At 44.8% G+C, this 22,367-nt stretch overlaps 2 protein-coding genes across 2 annotated transcripts in view; both read right to left on the bottom strand.

The window, feature by feature from the left end:
• Positions 1-7,699, bottom strand: part of stk17a (serine/threonine kinase 17a) — a 72,268-nt gene extending 64,569 nt beyond the window's left edge. The window contains exon 1 of the mRNA XM_084325645.1: positions 7,139-7,699. Coding sequence (XP_084181771.1) covers positions 7,139-7,332 — 194 coding nt within the window. The 5' untranslated portion in view covers positions 7,333-7,699. The remainder of the gene's footprint in view (positions 1-7,138) is intronic.
• Positions 7,700-15,951: 8,252 nt separating this feature from the next.
• hecw1a (HECT, C2 and WW domain containing E3 ubiquitin protein ligase 1a) overlaps positions 15,952-22,367 on the bottom strand; it is a gene marked incomplete at both ends in the record, with an annotated part of 185,584 nt that continues 179,168 nt past the window's right edge. Inside the window, 1 exon segment of the mRNA XM_084325777.1 lies at positions 15,952-16,063. Coding sequence (XP_084181903.1) covers positions 15,952-16,063 — 112 coding nt within the window.

The following is a 22,367-nucleotide window of genomic DNA, read 5'->3' as shown; positions in this document are numbered from 1 at the left end:
GTAATAAACTACAGTGTGTAGAAACAAACTCTTTTTTGTCCATGTTTAAGCTGGCCTTGAAGCGGCAGAGATGGGGGCACCTTATGGTGCTGAATGAGTTACGGTACATTTTCAACATATAAAAAAGGTGCGATTAATCAGTTAACTATGGACAATCATGCAATTAATCACAATATATTATTTAAATATTTGAATCGACCTGACCTGAAAGGGTTCAGATGGTTTCTGATCCGAGCGTAATGCCACCATTACAGTTCCTTGACTCGACTGCATTGACCTGGTATAGGCTATAGGGGTCAGCCTACTATGCTATTCATCGACTACAGCTCGGCATTCAATACCATAGTCCCCTCCATACTCATAGCCAAGCTCAGGGACCTGGGCTTGGGCTATGACCTCTGCCAGTGGGTCTTGGACTTCCTGACTGGCAGACCCCAGGTGGTGAGAGCAGGCAACTGCACCTCCTCATCCATCACCCTCAACATAGGGGCCCCCCAGGGCTGTGTTCTGAGTCCCCTCCTCTACTCCCTGTACACACACGACTGTGTGGCTCAGCGGAGTAGCAATACAATCGTCAAATTTGCTGACGACACAGTGGTGGTGGGCCTGATCTCTGCCAACGACGAGAGGGCCTACCTGGAAGAGGTCAAGGTCCTGGCGGGATGGTGCCAGGAAAACAGCCTCTCCCTGAACGTCAGCAAAACAAAGGAGATGATTGTGGACTTCAGGAGGTCGGGGGTCAAGGACTACAGCCCCCTCAGCATCGACGGGGCACCGGTTGAGAGAGTCAACAGCTTCAAGTACCTCGGAGCCCACATATCCGAGGACTTGACATGGACCATACACATTAACAGTGTGGTGAAGAAGGCACGACAACGCCTCTACTTCCTCAGGCGCCTAAGGAAGTTCCAAGTCAGCCAGAAGATCCTTAAGAACTTCTACTCATGTACAATAGAGAGCATCTTGACCGGCAACATCACCTCCTGGTTTGGGAATAGCACTGCAAAAGACCAAAGCAGACTACAAAGAGTGACACGTTCAGCCGAACGCACAATTGGAGGGGGGCTCCCCACCCTCCAGAACATTTACTACAAGCGTTGCAAGGGGAAGGCTAAGAGAATTATTAAGGACTCGAGCCACCCGAACAACTGCCTCTTTGAACTGCTGCCGTCAGGCAAGCGATACAGGAGTCTCAAGGCGAGCACAGAAAGACTCAGAAGTAGCTTCTATCCCCAGGCCATCAGGCTGCTAAACGAACAATGAATGAACACTACACAACAACAACCACCAAACACACATAGCACACACATCCACACGCACACACTCACTTTAAACAAACACACTGTAGCACCCACTACACACACTTTATAGCACACACCCACTTTAAACAAACACACTGTAGCACCCACTCCCCACACTTTATATTTATGGATGAAGGATTGCACTACAACTCGTACACCTTACTGTAAATTGTACCTAAAATTGTACCTCATCCCATTTCTGCTTTGCACTAGATAGTACTGTACATTAGTACACTGCATAGTATTGTGTATTGTATATTATATGGTAACTCAGAACATTGTACATATGTCTATACCGAACAACTGTGACCTCATTTTCTTCTAAATTCATGCTATATTATGTTATTATGTTATTTGATACTATCTTGTCTAGCACAGTCTCTGGAGCGTAACAGTAAGAAGCATTTTGTATGAAAGTATTCTGTACTTCTGTATGACAACTATTAAAGAACTTGAACTAACTTGAGGCCAAACGGTGTTTGTTTGGTGAAGGGGAAATTAAGCATGGGAGTAGAATTATACGGTCATCTTTGTGTCTTTTGTAGCCCATCAAACAGATGCTCCAGCTGGCACTATGCAGGCCTGCAGCATCAATGTGCAGTCGGAGCGAGTAGTCATCAAACCTCCTGGCCCCGCCGCACATGTGTCGACGTCTAGCTGCGGCCTGGATTCAAGTTACCGTAATAAGAAATGTTGAGTTTCAAATTATTAACTTAAGAGGTGGTCTAAGGACAGAAATTGAATTCCCACCAAACATGCCCCCACTCTAAAAATACCTCCAGAGAGCTAATGCAGCCGGAGGCACATACTGTACATACATACAATCGACTCACTTTTCAAGGAAGTTGATTTGAAGATGAGGGAGAGAATGCTCACACGAGGCGTTTCCACGTGCAACATCTGCGCTGCCAGGAGCAACACATGTACACACACAGAGAAAACACAAAACTCCATCATTTGATCTAGTGGTCTACCTGGGGTGCCTACTTGACCCCCCCTCTCTCTCTCTCTCTCTCGTTTATGTTCAATGCTGGTTGTTGGTGTCGTGTGTCGTCTAGAATGTTGTAGAATGTAGAGTAGTTTGTTTATGCATGTAGTTCAAACCAGCCCTTTGATCTTGGCCTACAGGCTAATCTCAGACACAACGCCAGGTCACACGGCACAAAACACACACATGTATGCACGCACACACACACACAGTTTTCACACCCAAAATTCAAGATAAAAAATTACACTCACACACACTTGAAATACCTCCATAATAATAGAAGGTGGGCTGAAATTACTTTGATTTATGCTAGCCACTCTCAACACAATTGACTCTTATCAGCTTCACTCACAGGCTTTAATCTAAGGTATTACCTAAATCAACAATAAATAGGGTGCCATTCAGTACAATATTATTTGCTTTTCCGCTAGGCCGACGGAGCACCACTTCACGGGCCATGGGAGAATCAAACCACTCGGGCAGGGTGTGATTAGTCATGGTAAAAAGGGATAGTCTAATCAAAAGGGGATTTGCATTGTGACTTCCTCCCAAATCACTTTAGTCTTACAGGACGGGAAAGTAGGCCATTTCCTGCAATGATTTACCATAAAGAAAAATCCTCTGAAATGTTGGTCAATAGGGCACACAATAGACAAGAGCCCTGGCACCAAATAATTACCTAAGTGTTTCACTTGATTGAGGGTTTGACTTTCAGAGTGCCTGAGGCAATTATGCCCAAAGTTTGAGGTCTCTGACTGGAAAACGTAAAAGTTGGAATAGGACTCGCTATACGAACTCTATCTGGCGTTTAATCTCATTTTGCGGAGAGGGCAATCACCGCAGCCCAATGCCATTTAAGAATTAAACCTATGCCAAGTCATGCTCGCCCCCTAAACACTAACTTGAAGGGCATGAAGTGGCCTGCTTGGTATGGAAAGCTGAGGTAAAACACTCTGGCACACAGACACACGCAGCAAGTCAGAGAGGAGTCTAGGCACTTTGCTCTGCACAACTAGACCTTGTTGTAAATAAACCAGTCCATGTTCATGTGCCATACCCCTCTCCCCCTTTGACTCCCTATATGAGGACCGGTTAAAGGATCCACTCTACTGGTTAAAGTTGCTTACTCGTGAGTAGTACGTTCGTTGATAAAGAAAAATAATGTCCACAGCCTCGCCAGTGTAAAACAAAGATATCCAAATGGTTTATTTCTCTTCCACAGCGAAGTCTTTCTTTACAGAAGTGGTCCTAAAGCTATTTTCCTAGATATTCACGTCACTACAAGGTAAGAAAACTGTATTTTCCAAGTCTCCAAAATCACAGCCGACTTGACACATGGAAATTACTCCACACTGGAAAGCCGTAAATCAACTTGCCGGCTCTTTCCACAGCAAAATGGTAGGCGAGGCACCCTGGTCTAGAAATGCTGGCTTTAATCTATGTTGTTTAGGGCCCTTTCTCACTCACTCATTCTGTCCGTACCGGTCGCGTACCGCCCTCATTCCGGGTCAGAGTGCGAACCCCCCCCCCCCCCCCCCCCTCTAGTTTGTGTACACACTGCAGTCTTGGTTCGCTTCGGGTTCTGTTTACGGTTTGCCTTTTGAGCGTTTACGCTTGCCGTAGGCGATGATGTCACGTTCGAAAATGTAAACAGGAATGTCTTAACACGACTGCGGACTCTGGATGCTGATATAAAATGAACAAATTGCCAATAAATATGAAGTTATATTTGAACCTCTGTTGTCAAGCCTTGTCAATATAACCCACCCCATTTTATCACGAATGGATGGTGTTGTAGTCCGCTTTTGAGCGTTTTAACGATAGCGCTAAGCTAACGGCTAAACGCTAGTTAGCTTAGCCTTTACTAGTAACATTGCTGCATCTTTATGCCTTTATGCCTTGCACTATATAGTATTGTATATTAGTACACTGCACAGTATTGTATATTGTATGGTAACTACGTCTACGAACATTGTACATATGTCTAAACTGAACACTGTGACCTCTTTTTTTTCTTCTAATTTTTACTATGTTTTTATTTCATACTATCTTGTCATGCACAGTCTCTGGAGCGCAACAGTAAGAAGCATTTTGTACAAAAGTATTCTGTACTTCTGTATGACAACTATTAAAGAAACTTGAAACTCAATTATATGCATTATATTGAATGTCATTGATCTACTGGTCGACCACGGCCGACTGGTTGGGCACCACTAGTCTAATAGAAATAAATGCATTCGAACAAGAAAGTATAGTATACAGCAATGGCTAACGGCTAACGCTAGTTAGCTAGCCTGTTCAGAAGCTAACATTATCCCATCGCTTGTGGCAATTATATTGCATGTCATTGATCTACTGGTCGACCACGGCCGACTGGTTGGGCACCACTGGTCTAATAGAAATAAATGCATTCGAACAATGTATAGACATAGCAATGGCAAACAAAATTGCCAGGCCTAACCGCCCCCACTAGTGCGCACCTGAGACCACCTATTTCACCGGCCCCGGTTCAGCGCCCCCGGGGACGAATCAGCGGGGGGGCGGGGACGGGGGACAGCGTTCTCACTCAGACAGACACACCCTTTTCTGATGCGAGCCGGGTCTGATTCGACACAGAGCAGTGAGTGAGAAAGGGCCCCTAGTCTATCTGTTCAGTACTGCTCAGCACTGTTTCAAGATGCACACCGACTGTTCTGAGAGAATTGTTGTATAGATACACAAATGTTCTATAATGTTTGGTTATGACATCATCACAAATGTTCTAGAATGTTTGATTATGACATCATACGGTGACATCACAAATGTTCTAAAATGTTTGGTTATGACATCATCACAAATGTTCTAGAATGTTTGATTATGACATCATACTGTGCCATCACAAATGTTCTAGAATGTTCTATTATGACAAATAAGACAGTTCAATGACTTTATCTAAATCCAATCAATATTCCTAATGCCGTTTCAATGTACGGTTATAAAAATAAACATAAACATTCATATAATACAATAACCTAAATATACAGCTTTGGCTCCTCTACAGCCTGCTTGGTATGGAAAGCTGAGGTAAAACACTCTGGCACACAAGACACACGCAGCAAGTCAGAGAGGAGTCTAGGCACTTTGCTCTGCACAACTAGACCTTGTAAATAAACCAGTCCATGTTCATGTGTTGTGCCATACCCCTCTCCCCCTTTGACCCCCTACGTATATCTCTTTCTGATTTTCTATTGCTCTCCCTCTCTCTGACCCCCCCCCCTCTATCTCTGACTCCCTCTCTCTTTTTATGACTTCCTATTGCTCTCAGCTCTCTCCCAACTTCCTATCTCTCTCTCCGTCTCTCTCTGACTCCCTCCGTCTCTCACTCACTCTCTCCCCGACTCTCTCGCTCTCTCAGACTCAATTCAATTCAAATGGGCTTTATTGACATGGGAAACATACATAATTTACATTGCCAAAACCAGCATTAAAACAATCTGACTCTCTATAGCATCATAGCTCGTAACATGCTCCACTGTACTATTTAACAAAGCAGAAATGTCATAAAAGTAACGTACTGTAATAATACACCATTTCCCACCCCCTGTTCCCCGCATTCTCGCCGCAGCCAAACAAACAAAAACAAACATAAATAACGTAAAGCCCGACGGCGGCTTGGCAGACTGACAGCCCGGGACGCACGCAGCACACGCACGGGCGAGCTTTGACTCAACTGCACCAGCCTCACGGCGGCCTCGCTCCAAGTCAGCGGCAGTTAAGCCTTTCACTGTCACACTACCAAACGGTTAACCCTTTCACTGTCACACTACCAAACGGTTAACCCTTTCACTGCCACATGACAGGCAGCCGGTTAACCCTTTCACTGCCACACACTACCAAACAGTTAACCCTTTCACTGCCACACGACGGGCAGCCGGTTAACCCTTTCACTGCCACACGACAGCCGGTTAACCCTTTCACTGCCTGCCACACACTACCAAACGGTTAACCCTTTCACTGTCACACTACCAAACGGTTAACCCTTTCACTGCCACATGACAGGCAGCCGGTTAACCCTTTCACTGCCACACACTACCAACCGGTTAACCCTTTCACTGCCACACGACGGGCAGCCGGTTAACCCTTTCACTGCCACACTACCAAACAGTTAACCCTTTCACTGCCACACGACGGGCAGCCGGTTAACCCTTTCACTGCCACACGACAGCCGGTTAACCCTTTCACTGCCTGCCACACACTACCAAACGGTTAACCCTTTCACTGTCACACTACCAAACGGTTAACCCTTTCACTGCCACATGACAGGCAGCCGGTTAACCCTTTCACTGCCACACACTACCAACCGGTTAACCCTTTCACTGCCACACGACGGGCAGCCGGTTAACCCTTTCACTGCCACATGACAGCCGGTTAAACCTTTCACTGCCTGCCACACACACTACCAAACGGTTAACCCTTTCACTGCTGCACTACCAAACGGTTAACCCTTTCACCGCGACAATACACAGAACAGAAGGTTAACCCTTTCACTGCCACACGGCATCCGGTTAACCATTTCACTGCCACACGACAGAAGGTTAAACCTTTACTATCACAAAGGGTTAGCCTTCTGTCGTGCGGCAGTGAAAGGGTTCAAACTAAAGCCAGCAGGCAAGCCACCCCCCCCCCCCCCACTCCAACAAGCACACAACTCAAGGTGACAGCAAGTAAACAAGAGGATAATAATGTAGCCAAGTAAACACAGGTCGGTCAGGTGCAAATAACACACACACATACACACACATTTATTTCATTAACTATGACTTCAGACAGTATAGTCTAGTACTGCATCATCATGCCATGGTCTTCTTACCTGCCCAGCTCTTTGCCCGGTATGATGGTGTAGTGGTCGGTGAACGGTTCGTTCTTGATGGGGGTCCTGGTCTCGGACAGCAAGCCGCTGGCGCTGCTGCGGCTCTGGCTCTGTGTGGGTTCTGCAGCCTGGTGGCCGTACTGGCACCGGGTCCGACTCCTCGTCTCGCCGGCCCGGGGACATTCAGGGATCATCGCGTTGATTGTTTTTTGGAGGAGAGGAGGGAGTCACTATTTTCAAGTTTCAAACCCTTTGCTGGTAAAACACCAACCCAAAGAAAAAAGGCAAGCAGCGAGAGGGGAAACGAAACGTCCCAAAAAGCCAGTTGAACGTAACTAACGGTACAAAGTAGCAAACGTCCCCGAGATACAAAGTGACACAAGTATAACTATTTCGCCTGCTTACTTAGAAATCAAAAGCGTCCGCGCGCCTTGATGATATTTCAAAAGAAATAACTGTTACATTCATCTTCAATTAAATTACAACGGCGACGGTGCGGCAATTGTGTAGGAATATGTTGGTCTGACTCTCCCGTTTGTTTTCACGTCTCGTCAAAAGACCCTGAACTCCGCACTCTCATCACTGAACACAGCGACACGGCCGGGTACTTTGCTTTCGGCTACCATGGAAACAGTCTTGATCGACAGACGAGTTGGCCATTAACATGGAACGCTGTGCGTTACTAGTCATTTAGGGCGGGGCTTGTAATCTCCACCTCTAGCAGTGGAGTTATCTGCCCTCACACTACAGTCACACAGTGCAGAATGATTAATGTCCAGTCTAATTACCTTCAATTCACTCTACCTTCCACATTACTAACTATAACTGAACAAGGACTAGTCATCTAGGGGGAGAGAGATGAGGTTCCCAGCAATATTTAAATAATAATCAGCTGTCAATGTAACAACTGTCAGGTACATTTCAGGGACAACATGCAGACCAGTAGACGAATATATGCCTACAGTAGGAGATAGGCTATGGGTCTTTCTACTTTCTCAACTTTGTGCTTTCCAATTCCAACCTTTCACTGTGCAATTATGTAGTAGTGCATTGCATGGTGCACTGAGAGGCCAAATCTCCCTCTTCTGGCCATGCAGTGTAGTGGATGATGCCAAAAGAGACCCCCATCCCAAGTCAATACGACCCTGCAGTTCACTCTCTCCTACACAGAGACGGCTGCGCGTAGGAGGGTACATGCACCCCCAGTGTATTGTAGTAATGTAGTGCATTCAAGGAAGCTACACACACACACACACACACACACACACACACACACACACACACACACACACACACACAGTGTATACTAATGTCCCTCCTTTGGGATATTGTGGTGGTTTTCACTGGTCAACATGATCTGGCAGTTATCATAAAAGCGGATGTGAGATTATTAGTCGGGAGAAAAGTACAAATAGAATACTTGTGGTATATTGTTTAGCAACAGGAAGTCATGGAATGTTTTCACATGGGGTTCCTGGAACGGGGGATACATACAAGTGTCGTAATTCTTTCACAATAGGGGTCGTAAGAGCGAAGTCGACAACTCCTTTTACACATGTGACTATAAGTATTAAGACAAGCAGACTGGGGTCTGTTTGGGAGCTTTTTACTCCCCAGTGTGTGTGTACCCTGTGTGACTGCTATTGCCCTTCCTTACTAATAAACAGCCACAAAGATGTGCCTTTCTCCTCCTCTTGGTTTTAATGTTCTAGAACAAGAAATTCTAGAACATCGAACATTCTGGAACATGGGTGATGTCACCGTATGATGTCATGACCAATGTTCTAGAACATGTATTCGGCAAGTCAGTCGACTGCAAGCAATGTAGCAGTAACATGTTGTATTTCTGTGCTTAATAACTGCTATTCGCTCTGCCTCGAGCCACTGTCTCCGACTCTCATCTCTCGGCACTACAGTTTAATCATTGTAATTTCAATATCAATCAAATGAATCATGATGAATTAATCGTGATTATGATTTGTGCCATAATCGAGCAGCCCTAATTTAACGTCCGATTTAAGTGTTACCACTACAATATTCAAGTTGGCTTGCCTTTCAAATCACCACTGACTTGTATATAATGTTGGAGTCACAGTATATTGCATACCTTCCACAACTACTGGGAACTATTGTACTTATCCTCAATCCCTCACTTTGATGTTGAGTGCCAAGCATGGTCGAGGGGAGGGGGGAGACTTGCGTTAGGTTAGGTTAGGTTATCAAAATCCTAATCACACGACGGTGTGACCGTACACCTGTACGGGCTAAGGGCTCACACAACCATCTAAATGTTCAGGTGCATTCATGTTATGCTCTTTAAGTGTTTGACTCGCAGATTGAAAATCTGGTTTTTACAGTATAGACAGGTTCTGTTGGAATTCTGTCACCAGTTTGGACCCAAATGTACTGTATTTCCTGTTGACTATTGCTATGCATTGCAACAGGGAATAAGTTGGGTCCTTTTTGGAACGTTATTGTTGTGACTTTGAAACCGTCTGTCCTTCTTCACCGCCACAAGCCAAAATACAGGTTTGTTTTACTCCAATGTTTACAGGCAACATTGCTGTGAGGGAACCTTGTTACAGCCTCAAAACCCACGTGAAACTCATATTAGCAGTCACATGCTGTCAGTCCTTCAACTGTAAACAAATCCAGTGGCGGGTCACACTGCAATGACAGATTGGACCTTTTAAAAATGCATTTTAAAACTATACGGTAGTCAGTGTGAAATCAAGGCAGTGTTTTTTATTTCCTGAAAATATTGACTTTCTGGAGATGTATGATGGCGGCAAAATGAGGGTGTAACTTAAAGGGGCACTTCACTGAAAAACTGCGCTAATTTCTTTATTTTAGAACATCATCTCACACATATCCCAAGGCTCTAAGCTGTTTTGCAGGCATTAATTTAGTTTGGCAGTTATTGAGAGTTTAATACGTTTGAATATGGCCACCGGTGATGTCATCAGAGGACCCTTGTGTTGTGTTAATTACAGCTCAATGATATGATGTAGATAGAAAACACAAGGAAAACAGTTTAGAGCCTTAGTTGGGGATATATGTGAGATTATTATGCACAATAAATTAGCGCAGTTTTTCAGTGCCCCTTTAAATGTTCCTGCCAGTGAATTCCCACAGCACCCAAGTTGAATAACAAAGTGATGTTTTTATTGACATTCGTGAACAGCAGTATGGTAGAGCCAAAGCACAGCCTGAGTATTTAGTGACCACGTTCTCTAACAAACCAGACTGAAACTTTAAACCGTATCTTTCAACATATTATCCACGTTAAAAGTAAAACTAAACAAAACCAAAAAATAGCATGCTTCATAGACCAATAGACCTCTCATGTGGTCACGTCATTATGACGAACCCCGGTGCATTCCCCCCCCCCCCCCGCTTATATGACAGAAATCCTTGATACTGCATGTGGGGTTAATGGGAAAAATTGTGTTTCACCAAAGGACTTTATGTATGTAACATTTTTAAAAGCCAAATTGCTAACCCTAAATAACCGGATGTTGCAGAGAATGCACTGACGCTGGTGACCTGATCTGCAATGCTAAGCTAGTTTTGGCTATCGATTTTTCCTTTTTCTTTTAAACTGCTGCTTAAAATAAAAAATCCCCTGCCTTATCAGAGATATACATGTATATCAAAAGGCTTTGCTCATGGGAACTACATCCGCATGAACCACAGACGAAGCTGGGAGCGATCTATTAACTCATTGGACGCCAGACACGATGATAGTCGGGTTAACTCGCCATCGCTTGAGCGCCAATCACGAGTATAGTCGGGTTTTAATCGTTATTTCTTTTATTAGCGGTATCCATTCATTTTCATCCATCCAGCCTGATGTTATCGTTGGGAATGGGTCTGAGCTCCGGCTGGTATTGCACTCCACTGGGAATGGTATCTTTTTTTTTCTGGGACGATCCAAGCCGTGCGGGCGTGGTTTAAATAATCAGGCGAGGTAACCTGATTTCAACGATAGATCTGCGAGGCTGGGCCCCCCCCCCCCCCCCCCCCCCTCATATGCAATGCTGTTGAACGTGGCACGGACCTCCGCGCCCAGTACTTCAAATGGCGATCAGATAATTGGATTATTTCTTTTGCATTACATCAGATACAAGGTAAGAACATTATATATAAATTTGATCATTGATCTGATATGTATTTCTACCCGATCGACGCTGTATCTGTGTGTGTGGCTGTTTTCCGTTGTGTGGGAGGAGGGGGGTGAGCGGCGTGCCGGTCTAAACAACATCAGCCGAAAAATTACAACGTATTTTGTGTATTCCACTAAAGGGCTATTATCGCGTCTTTCTCTGGAATGACTAGAAATCACCAAAACTATACTCGTATTCAAAACGGTATAAAGCGGAAATGTACCGATGAAAAAACAATCCGTTTTGTACATGTTGACTGCAAGAAACTCACTGATAATCGACGCGTGTATTAGACCCATAGCCATCATTTGAGATATATTTTAAGCACTCGCAAATCTCCCACTCCCATTGATTAAAGCGGTGGCCATCTAGACCTATATCGGGCATATAGCTCCGGCGCTGAATGAGTTAACAGTCCATTCATTTTCCTATAGACCACTGCACTTCCGCGTTACATTGAGCTCATGGGAGAGAGAGCGGGGGGGAGAAAATGAATGAATGTGGATGAGAGCCTTGACATTAAGTGGTTGTAACTATGGCTGTGGGGGGTGCTGGAGACATGATCCAATAGACTTTTATACGCCTGAGTCTCCTGAACACGGAGAGACCAATCCCAAGTCGATCGGCACTTTCTCTGCCGAGCTATAGTCACATTCATTCATCTTCTCCCCCTGCTCTCTCTCCCATGATTTCATAATACCGGAAGTGTTGCAGTGGTCTATAGCTGCAGCAAAGATTGGAGACTCAGGAGCAGCCACAAAATACGTCCCCCGTGAGAGGTCTATGACAAATCCTCAAACTTCAGTAAACCATCAAAATAACGTGTATGTATGACTCTTTCTTTCCCTTTTTAAAATGAAAATAAATAGACAAATAAATAGCTTCCCTGAAACATCACAAAAAAAATAAGAGACAAACACACAGTAACATTTAGCCTACTGCACAGCTACCCGTATCAACCCCTGAATATGCAATGTCTTCAATGCTCTTAAATATTAGTCTTATATATTTTAGTATAAGTTAAGGGTGTTGGGCCATTAATTCCTCTAAATAAATATAATTACGAGTAGCTTCTCTAATGTGTGTCCAGCCAATATATTCTCTACATATACATTTGTCATGAACCCAATAAAAATAGACTTGCGAGTAGGCGTATCTTTAAATACAATTAGGGCCATTTTTTGGGGGGGGGGGACAGAGAAATTTCTCACACGTTGAACCTCTTGTACAAGCAAAGTGTCCGGGACATAGACCACTTGCTGAATAATAAAGGCGGGTTTCTGGTTCTTATCTACATATCGGTGGCGATGTTCCTGTATGCATACAGTCCACACTGTCTGTCACAGACGCTGATGTTACTGAGGACGAGGGGGCGGGGCTCCCAAGTAGAAATACAAACAGTGCAACAGCACAACAGTGAGGCATTCCCCACATTGAGTGACAGACAATAACTAGCTACAGTTAGCTCAGACAGGTCATAGAAAAACAATGTAAATGTAAAAAATTATAAATAAATAAATACAAATTAAATAAAAAAACAAAGGCATATAACATTATAGATCATGAAAAATCGAAGGCAGAACACTAATCATCAACTGATGCATCCCATGAGAAAACCTCCTCCATAAAAACAGTGAACAGCCTTTACAAAACCAAACATTCAAAGACGTTTTCAATCACTTTTCGATACAATGCACTCCTCGTTAGTATAGTGGTGAGTGTCCCCCCCCCCGCCAGTCACGCAGGAGACCAGGGTTCGAGTCCCCCGATGGGGAGGCTGTTAATCTGTGGGTGGCACTGTTGCCTCACAGCAAGAAGGTCCTGGGTTCAAACCCCAGCAGGGGCCTTGCATGTTCTCTCCCCGGGTTTGCGTGGGTTTCCTCCGGTACTCCGGCTTCCTTCCCACATCGTGAGAAGACAGGCATGCTAGGTACAGCTAGGTACAGCTAGGTACAGCTAGGTACAGCTAGGTACAGCTAAGTACAGCTAGGTACAGCTAGGTACAGCTAGGTACAGCTAGGTACAGCTAGGTACAGCTAGGTACAGCTAGCATGCTAGGTACAGTATATCCTGCCACCCCTTGACCGGGGTACTGGCATCACAACGGGAGTTGGTCCACCGGGCAGCCGCGCTGTGTAGCCGCCCACTGCTCCTCAATAGTTAGGATGGGTCAAATGCAGGGGACGGATTTCCCCGAGAGGATTAGGGAAAAGTATATACAAAAAAGAAGAAAAAAAAACACCAATATAAAAAGATTGTAGAAAACAAGACGGGGAAACAGAATACAATGTAGTAATAATAATAAACAGAAAATAAAAACAGCAGTAGCCTATAGTTATATCACAGCTTGTTCCCTTGTGTCCTCTTTGTGTTCTGGAGATGCTTAGATAACAAACACAGGCCTGGACACTGCCAAGGATGACTGCAGCAGAATTATTTTCAGTAACAGCTCCATGACTTTGCAGGAAGGTGGAGAGAGAGAGTGCGCGAGAGCGAGAGAGAGAGAGAGAGAGAGAGAGAGAGAAAGAGAGAGAGAGCCTTAGCCTTTCCAATTCTAATCTCATTAGAATAGACAGTTACATAATTTTCCAGGTGACACACACTCTCTCACGCCACCATGACGCATCCCCCGCGCCTCGCTGGATGGCCGTGGTGGAAGCAGCCCTGACCTCTCAGTGACCGCGCTGTGAACTTCTCTATGTATAGATTAGACGGTCTATACTGCAGGCACCGCGAAGGAACACGCCACATTCCCCCTGACAGTATCGTGTCAATGTTCTCATGGTATACTGTGCCAGCCACTCGGCGGGTAGGGGTTCCGTTCCCACCCATCTTTAAAAAAAAAAAAAAAAAAACGTACGCACTGAGGCGCTTTGGGTAAACGTCCATTGAATCGCATGTTTTCCCCCGTTGCACCGATGTGTCACGTCTCGCTCTCAGCACTTAACGGGACACTGTTTGAGGCAAAAGAATGACGAAACCCTTGAGAAGAAGAACCGTGTAAATCAGTTTTTAAATTGACAGTCCATGTATTTACACGGGGTATAACATGTGTAACTGAATTACAGTAATCGAAGTGCAAACGTTTGGTAACTGTATCAGATACAGTTACTGAGAGGAGAAAATAATAAGTTACTTTTGAAAAACTAGTCATTACTTTTTGGATTACTCGGAAGCACGTTTGAAAGGTGAAAGGTCATTCCGACGGTGCGATTAAGGACGGAAACGTGATTGATGATACGACTAGAAATCATGTTAATCATTTTGATTGTAGATGGCAATAACGTTACTCAAAGGACAGTCTGTAAATTGGGAGTAAATGGTCTGTTTTGTACGTTGTCAGAGGCATAGTAATCCTAAAAGAATCGTATTCTAATCAGGTTACAATACTGTGTCGTGGCAACCCAGTGGATTACATGACTAATTACAACTGTGAGCAGGTGATCAGTAATCTGTAACAGAATACATTTGAACTCCCATTTGAACTCGCCACAAAAAATACCCGACCTCTTCTGTCTTTTAACACCTCCGATGTATCATCCCCTCGGGTTAGTAAAGTCTGAAAACGGTGTTCGTCTGAAACATTTAAAACGGACTCATGTGGTCCTTGGTCTCGAGGGCTCCAGGCACAGTTTCCAGAACGGGGCCAGAGATGTGGAGCGAGGCGGTCAGCTGCTGTGGCTGCAGTCACACCTCTACGTCTACCTGGCGGAGCCTCTAATCCTGCGGATCAGCCGCAAAGAAAGACAGAGTGACAATCAACCAGACAGTGAGGAGAAACTGATGACGCGTTGATCAGTCCGAGATGATTGATTGATTGATTGATTGACTGATTGACTGATTTATTTGTTTGTTGCTTGATTTGTTTACTGTACGTGGGGTGCGTTCCGAAGAGCAGAGGGTCAGGTTTCCTCTGATGAAGACTGCTTGTCTTATGAGTTGACATAGCTCTGCCCCACTCGGTCCATGGATGGACGAGCTGTGATGCATTATGGGTGAAATGGACAGACTGGGCGGGGGGGGGGGGGGGGGGGGGGAGCAAAGCAGGCTGGAATAAGAGTCTTCAATATTGCATATATTACAGTATATTGGTTTGTCCACCTGCCCCATGTCACCGCACCATAACAATATGTACATATTACCGGATGGATGATGCAGGTCAGTGCATGCACGTTTATAATATGTTGGACTCCTCTTTTCAAACCCACCTCACTGGTATATTGTATATAAAAAAACAAACAAAGACATTATTGTAGTGTTATCGGTGTTCCCACAGTCATATCATATAAATAGAAAAATAACACAAGCCCCGTTATGGCGCTATAGGCGGTGGGCACAGTTCACAAAGATCCTCAAAGACAAGTACGGTCAAGCCCCGACACATAGAAACGCTGAGACACAGAAACACGGATCCACAGGACGAGAAACGCGTGGAATAAGTCAGACCGGATTCACTCGTTGGATCGGCTCGAGGGACGACGTTTGCCGCCGCGTTGAGTGTCAGATTCATCGGATCGTTTTTGTGAAAGTGCTTCCTTTTGACGTTCGCACACAGTTTTATTTGTAGTTTTTTTTGTATTCTATTTACTTTGGCCCAGTCGGCATTCCATAGAAGGGATGTGTAGTACGTTCGATTTGTTCCCCAGTTCACTCCAGGCCAAAGGTGCTAGTCTCCTCCACGGCGATCAGTAGCTTCTCATACAGCATGGTGTAGGAGGGGTACGGCGGGAGGTCCAGGCGGTTAAAACAAGTATGAGCCCTGGATGAGGACAGAGAGAGAGAGAGAGAGAGAGAGAGAGAGAGAGAGAGGGGGGAAGAATGGAGAGAGCAAGAAAGAGAGATGTTAGAGAATAGTATGAGGCTTGATCTATCATTTTCAGTAACATTAAGTAATATCAAGCCATCATGTTCCGCTGAATATCAATCATCGCCACAAACCATGTCTTGGTATCTTGGTGACTAAACTCACCCTGGAATAAGGCCACCATGAAGAGACACTTCACTTATACTGTATGCAAATGAGTCATTCGGCTTTCAACTGAAAACATTCAGAGTGAAAACTATAGAATCAGAGTGCGTTACATATTTTGAACTCAAACTTCTCTTCTGTCAAGGCAGCTGTTTCCTATAGACCTGGGGAGTTCAAGTTCAAGTTCAAGTTTGTTTATTATTTGTCATCATAAAACCCACTCTTGACCCATCCAGCCTCTCCAACTACCGCCCCATATCCAATCTTCCCTTTTTCTCAAAAACACTGGAACGTATTGCTGCCTCCCAACTCCACTCCCATCTCCAGTCCAACACCCTCTATGAACCCCTTCAGTCTGGCTTCCATCCCGCTCACAGCACCGAAACTGCACTGGTTAAGGTCATCAACGACCTCCTCATCTCCGCTGACTCCGGTGCCCTCAACATCCTGATCCTACTCGATCTCAGTGCAGCCTTTGACACAGTGTGTCACTCCATCCTCCTCCAAAGGCTGCACCAACTGGGTGTTGAGGGCACAGCACTTGGCTGGTTCTCCTCCTACCTCACAGACAGACACCAATTCATCTCCCTCTCCGGCCACACCTCCTCCCCCTCCCCAGTCACACAGGGGGTCCCCCAAGGCTCAGTCCTTGGCCCCCTGCTCCTCATCTGCTACATTCTCCCCCTTGGTCACATCATCCGTAAATACCACCTCAACTTCCACTGTTACGCCGACGACACCCAAATCTACATCAGTACACAATCCGCCCACAGCCCACCCCTCAGTCACATCGAATCCTGCATCACCGAACTCCAAACTTGGATGACTCACAACTTCCTCAAACTGAACAGTGACAAGACTGAACTTCTCATCATTGGCACCAAAACCACCCTCACCAGATCCGGACCCATCACACTCACCATCAACGACTCCACCATCACCCCCTCCCCCCTAGTCCGCAACCTTGGTGTCCTCCTTGACCCCACCCTCTCATTTGACCCCCACGTCCGCTCCATCGTAAAAATATCCTACTTTCACCTCCGCAACATCGCAAAAATCCGTCACTGCCTCTCCCCCCCCGCTGCTGAATCCCTCATTCACGCCTTCATCTCCTCCCGCCTGGACTACTGCAACTCCCTCCTCACTGGTATCACCTCCCGCTCCCTCCATAAACTGCAAATGGTCCAAAATTCAGCCGCCCGCCTCCTCACTAACACCCGGTCCCGTGAACACATCACTCCTGTCCTCCACTCCCTCCACTGGCTCCCGATCAAACACAGCATTAACTTTAAAACACTACTCCTACTGGAAAGTGACTTTGATTGGCAAGAAGCATGGGCAAATGTCCGTCTTACATCAAGGAACCCGGACCATCAACAAATCAATCTTAACTATATTCACAGGACATACTTGACTCCTATAAGACTGAACAGAATGGGTCTTAAACAAGACTCAAAATGCTCCCAATGTACAAATGGAGACGAAGGGACATTTATGCACATGTATTGGGACTGCCCACCAGTTAAGGCATTCTGGAAAGATGTGACCCATCAATTATCAAAACTTGTATCTTGGAATATACCAGTACACCCCTCTGTATTACTATTGAATGATGTTTTTGAGTTTGCAGTAAATCCACAGCTAAAGAGATTGGTTTTATCGGGTATCACAGTAGCTAAAAAACTGATTGCATCACGCTGGTTTCAACCGGAAAAAATGTGCCGGAAGGTTTGGTTTCTTACATATCTCGATGTGATTTATCAAGAAATATCTACAGCAAGAATTCTGGGTCTCAACGAATCCAAAATGTCAATGTGGTTAGAAGTGGTGGAGAGAATAAAAGCTAGCTTATAATGGTAGTGTCTGGTTAGGAGTGAGGGATAATGGAGATACTATCCAAGGAGGGGTCCGGGAGGGGGGGGTTCGAGCTGGAGCATATGTGTGTAGGGTTTTAGAAAATAGGTATTAGGGGTATATCCTGTATAAGGCATTGGTATAATTGGTAATTTCGTTGGATATACACTGTATACGGTAAAATATTATTATAGACTTTTTTTTGTTTTCTGTTTCTGTACTTGCATGTCATTTTAGCCACCTTGATTGTTAGTTTCATTATGCATTGTGTGCTGAGTACTGACTTTTAATCATTTTTGTTTTGCAATAATAATAATAAAAAAAAAAAAAAACACTACTCCTCACCTTCAAAGCCCTCCACAGCATGCCCCCCCCTACCTGACTGATCTCCTTCTCCCCTACCGCCCCACCCGTTCCCTCCGGTCCTCCTCCACTGCCTCCCTCACTGTCCCGACATCCAAGCTTAAAAACTTCGGAGATCGGGCCTTCTCTCGCACTGCACCCTGACTCTGGAACTCCCTCCCCCAGTCCATCAGAGACTCCCCTACACTCTCCACCTTCAAAGCTCGCCTCAAAACCCACCTGTTCTCCCTTGCCTTCAACCCCCCCCACCCCTAAACCCCCCCCTCCCCTCCAACTTGATTGATGTCTGTCTCCAGTCTTTTTTGTGCTATCAGGCTGTCTCCCCTGTTCCCCCCATGGTCTCATGTTCCTTTTGTTTTTGTTTCTTTGTTGTTTTTGTTTTTGTTTCTTTGCTTTCGTTTCTTTGTTTGTACTCCTGCTCCCGACTACTGTCAGCGACTTCGGGTTATTGAGAAGCGCTATATAAATTAAATGAATTATTATTATTATTATTATTATTATTATTATTATTATTATTATTATTATTATTATTATTATTATTATTATTATTATTATAATAAAATACAAAATACTTTATGATGAAATGCTTGTTTCTGTATGAGCCCCTGAGAGTGTGCTACATACAGTAAAAAAAGTTATTAAGAAGTAAGTAAAAAGTAAGTAAAAGAATTTTCAGTCAATATACATATATACAATATAAGTAAAATAAGTAAAATGAGTAACAGTGAGGTACAATGCAGAAATGAAATGAGGTACAAAACTTAGGGTAAGGTGCAAATGAAGTATGACCATGTTGGAAACAAGTCGACAGACTTTCACATGTTATCCTTGTACCCCTTGTTTTTATACTATTGTATAAATTGTATGTACTAAATAAAAATCAAATCAAATCAAATCAATGTAGTGCAAATATCTTTAATAATAGATAAATATAAAGTGTGTTAAAGTGTCTAAAGTGAGTAAAGTGAGTGGTAAGGTCAGTGTTTGTTTAACCCGTGCGGTCCATCGGTGGACCACAAATTACAACATATTCAAGTATAAATATCATAACCATGTCACAACAGCAGTTATAATGTATATTATCATCAATACGTTAGTTTACCAATAGGTTAAAGTGTTATTAGATAGATTTTCATTTTTGTTTTTTCTATTGTTTTGATCGCGAAAGTCGACCATTTTGAAAAAAATGTACGTCGGGAATTGTACGTCGGTAACCGTCGGTAGTGTGATAGTAAAGGGTTAACCTTCTGTCGCGTGGCAGTGAAAGGGTTAACCGGCTCTCGTGTGGCAGTGAAAGGGTTAACCTCATGTGTATTGTCGCAGTGAAAGGGTAAACCGTTTGGTAGTGTGACAGTGAAAGGGTTAAAAAGCTTCACGTGACTCCCCAGGTCTATACTGTAGCGAGTGAAGCCAGTGTAGTGTGAAGCCAGGCATGACAGAAAACACAGGGGACGCCCTGAACAACAGTAGGGAAACAAAGGCCTTGGATGTCAAATGTTTCCTTATGGGAAAAATAATACATTTACAATTGTTGTTGTTGAGATTCTATTCTACTCTACTCTAATCACTAAGAAATGGGTTACACTCGCACGCACGCACACACACACACACACACACACACACACACAAACACAGATGAGACACACGCACATACTGGTACACATACTGTACACATGCATATACACACAGAGGCACTGGCACACACACACACACATACATACAGTACACATGCACAAATACACACACACACACACACACACACAAAGACAGACACACTGATAAGACACACACACACTGGTACACATACACATGCTTATACAGTACACACAGAGGCACACACACACCTTCTCCTCCACCCAAACCCTTATTTAGCTGCCTTGCGGTGCTGATACTGAGGTTCAGCTCTCTGGCACACACTCTCCTCTCTGCGGTGAAACTGGACTCTTGGTTTCTGCTGAGCACGCTCTCTTTTTTTTTTTAAATAAAGGACCTCCTACTCTTTGCCAAGTTATCATCCCACGCTGGCACTGCAAGGTTAAGAGGAACACCCCCCCTGATCCCATAACGCGTCGTCCCGCATTATGGATTCAGACACACAGTTCCTCTGGGGAGAGAGTGTCAGCGGCAGCACCACAATTTACATTTCCCTTCGGAAGCCTCCAGAGTCCCCAAAACTGAGATGATATATAAAAGTTGGCAAGGTGAAGAGGAACACTCCCCCCCCCCCCCGTCCCACAACGTGTTCCACATATGGAATAGATACACAGCTACTCTGGAGAGAGAGTGTCGGCGCAGGCTGTTTTCTACGCGTCCCAGAGTCCCCAAAACAACGAGATGAATGTATAAACATTGGCAAGCGGGATGTGTGCTTTGGAATTGGAATTCCGCTGACGCCAGCGCTTCAAATCTGCCGGTCGCACATACGGTGCGCGATGAAGACGTGGTTTCCTTTGGAAATGGCTTAAACAGACAGAATCTAGATCTCGACTATACTGCGATGTTTCCACTCGGCTTCTCGCTGGAGTGGGGAGTCGTATTTGAAGCGGAGGAAGAACAACCGTAATGACACGCCTGCCTTCCAGAGCCGTGGGTTCAGCAGCGCCGCTGAGGACCGCGCAGGCTGCCATGTGGCGGAGCGGCGGTTCCTGAAACACAACTGGTGCTGTCGCTGCAGGGGGCTTTCCACGTGGTGGTCCGTGTTCTCCACCACATGCGTGTGGGTTTTTCCTCCCCACACCGTAAAAAAAGACACGCATGCTGCTACAGTTACAGCCATTATTAGGACTGCTTAGCATACTTACCGCCGCGGTGCCGACGGGTTTAATTCTGAGGTTGGTTGCTGTTCTGTTATTATGTGCCACCGGGACCGTGAGGCGCCAAAGTGTTCTGAAAGCCCCGCTTTGTGTGCAACTCGTGAAACATTAATAAACAGACCGATTTGTTTGTGTTATTATGAGTTGCTTTGGAATGCATTTTTTTTTTATTGAAATGGGATGGTACAGTATAGTTTTAAGTGATGAGTAACAATGATGGGCGAATTGCTGTGGAATGCTGAAATGTATGTATCCCAAATTAACGTTCCGACGGCCCGTCTGTGGTCTGTGTCGGCGTCGCTCTGTTATTGTCCCTCAACCAATACATCGGTTGAATGGCATATTTTGTTGTATTTGTTACAGTTTATAACATATTCCTGCCATTGCACTTGACGGACAATGGCAGTCAATTAACGGTGGATGGCATTAGAACTGGACTTGGTCCACCGGGCCCCTGGACTGAAATTGTACTTGGCAATAAAATAGATTCTAATTCTAATTCCAATCCGAGAGATTTCAGAATGAACCTAAACGCTCTCATACTACCGTACATCCCCAAAATGTACAGTGAGTAGTTTTAAAATAACATTTTAACTTTAACTCCTGAACAACCAGAAGACTTCGAGTAACCGACACACGGCTTTTGCGAGATCACGCGAGAATCCATCTCGTCAGGCTTCAAGTCATGCGCTTGTGCCCGAACCAATCGGTGTCCTTTGAGGAACTACTGGCTACTACTGGCTACTACTGGCTACTACTACTATATATTTTTTTTAAATCATTTTTTAAGGCCCTATTACAAACAACTTCAAAGGACACCTTCCCAGATGGTTCTATGTAACAGACCATCTGGAGGGTCAGGTTCGATTTTGAGTGAAGGCTTTCACTTTCCCGCAGGCACAGGTGTTCCCGCCCACATGTTTTTTTTTCTTTCGCAAAAGCTCAGCCACTTGTCAATCAAAGTAGACCAACATGTGGGAAAAGAAAACAAGTGTTGCTGATAACAAGGTGAGCGCCGCTGACTCGGTCAATAAGGGCTCCCTTCCCTATGATTACAGATAATA

The sequence above is a fragment of the Notolepis coatsorum genome (genome assembly GCF_963971535.1).
Source record: "Notolepis coatsorum genome assembly, chromosome: 12".
Lineage (NCBI taxonomy): Eukaryota > Metazoa > Chordata > Actinopteri > Aulopiformes > Paralepididae > Notolepis > Notolepis coatsorum.
Note: the sequence above shows the minus strand (reverse complement) of the source record. Positions and strands in the feature narration are given on the sequence as shown.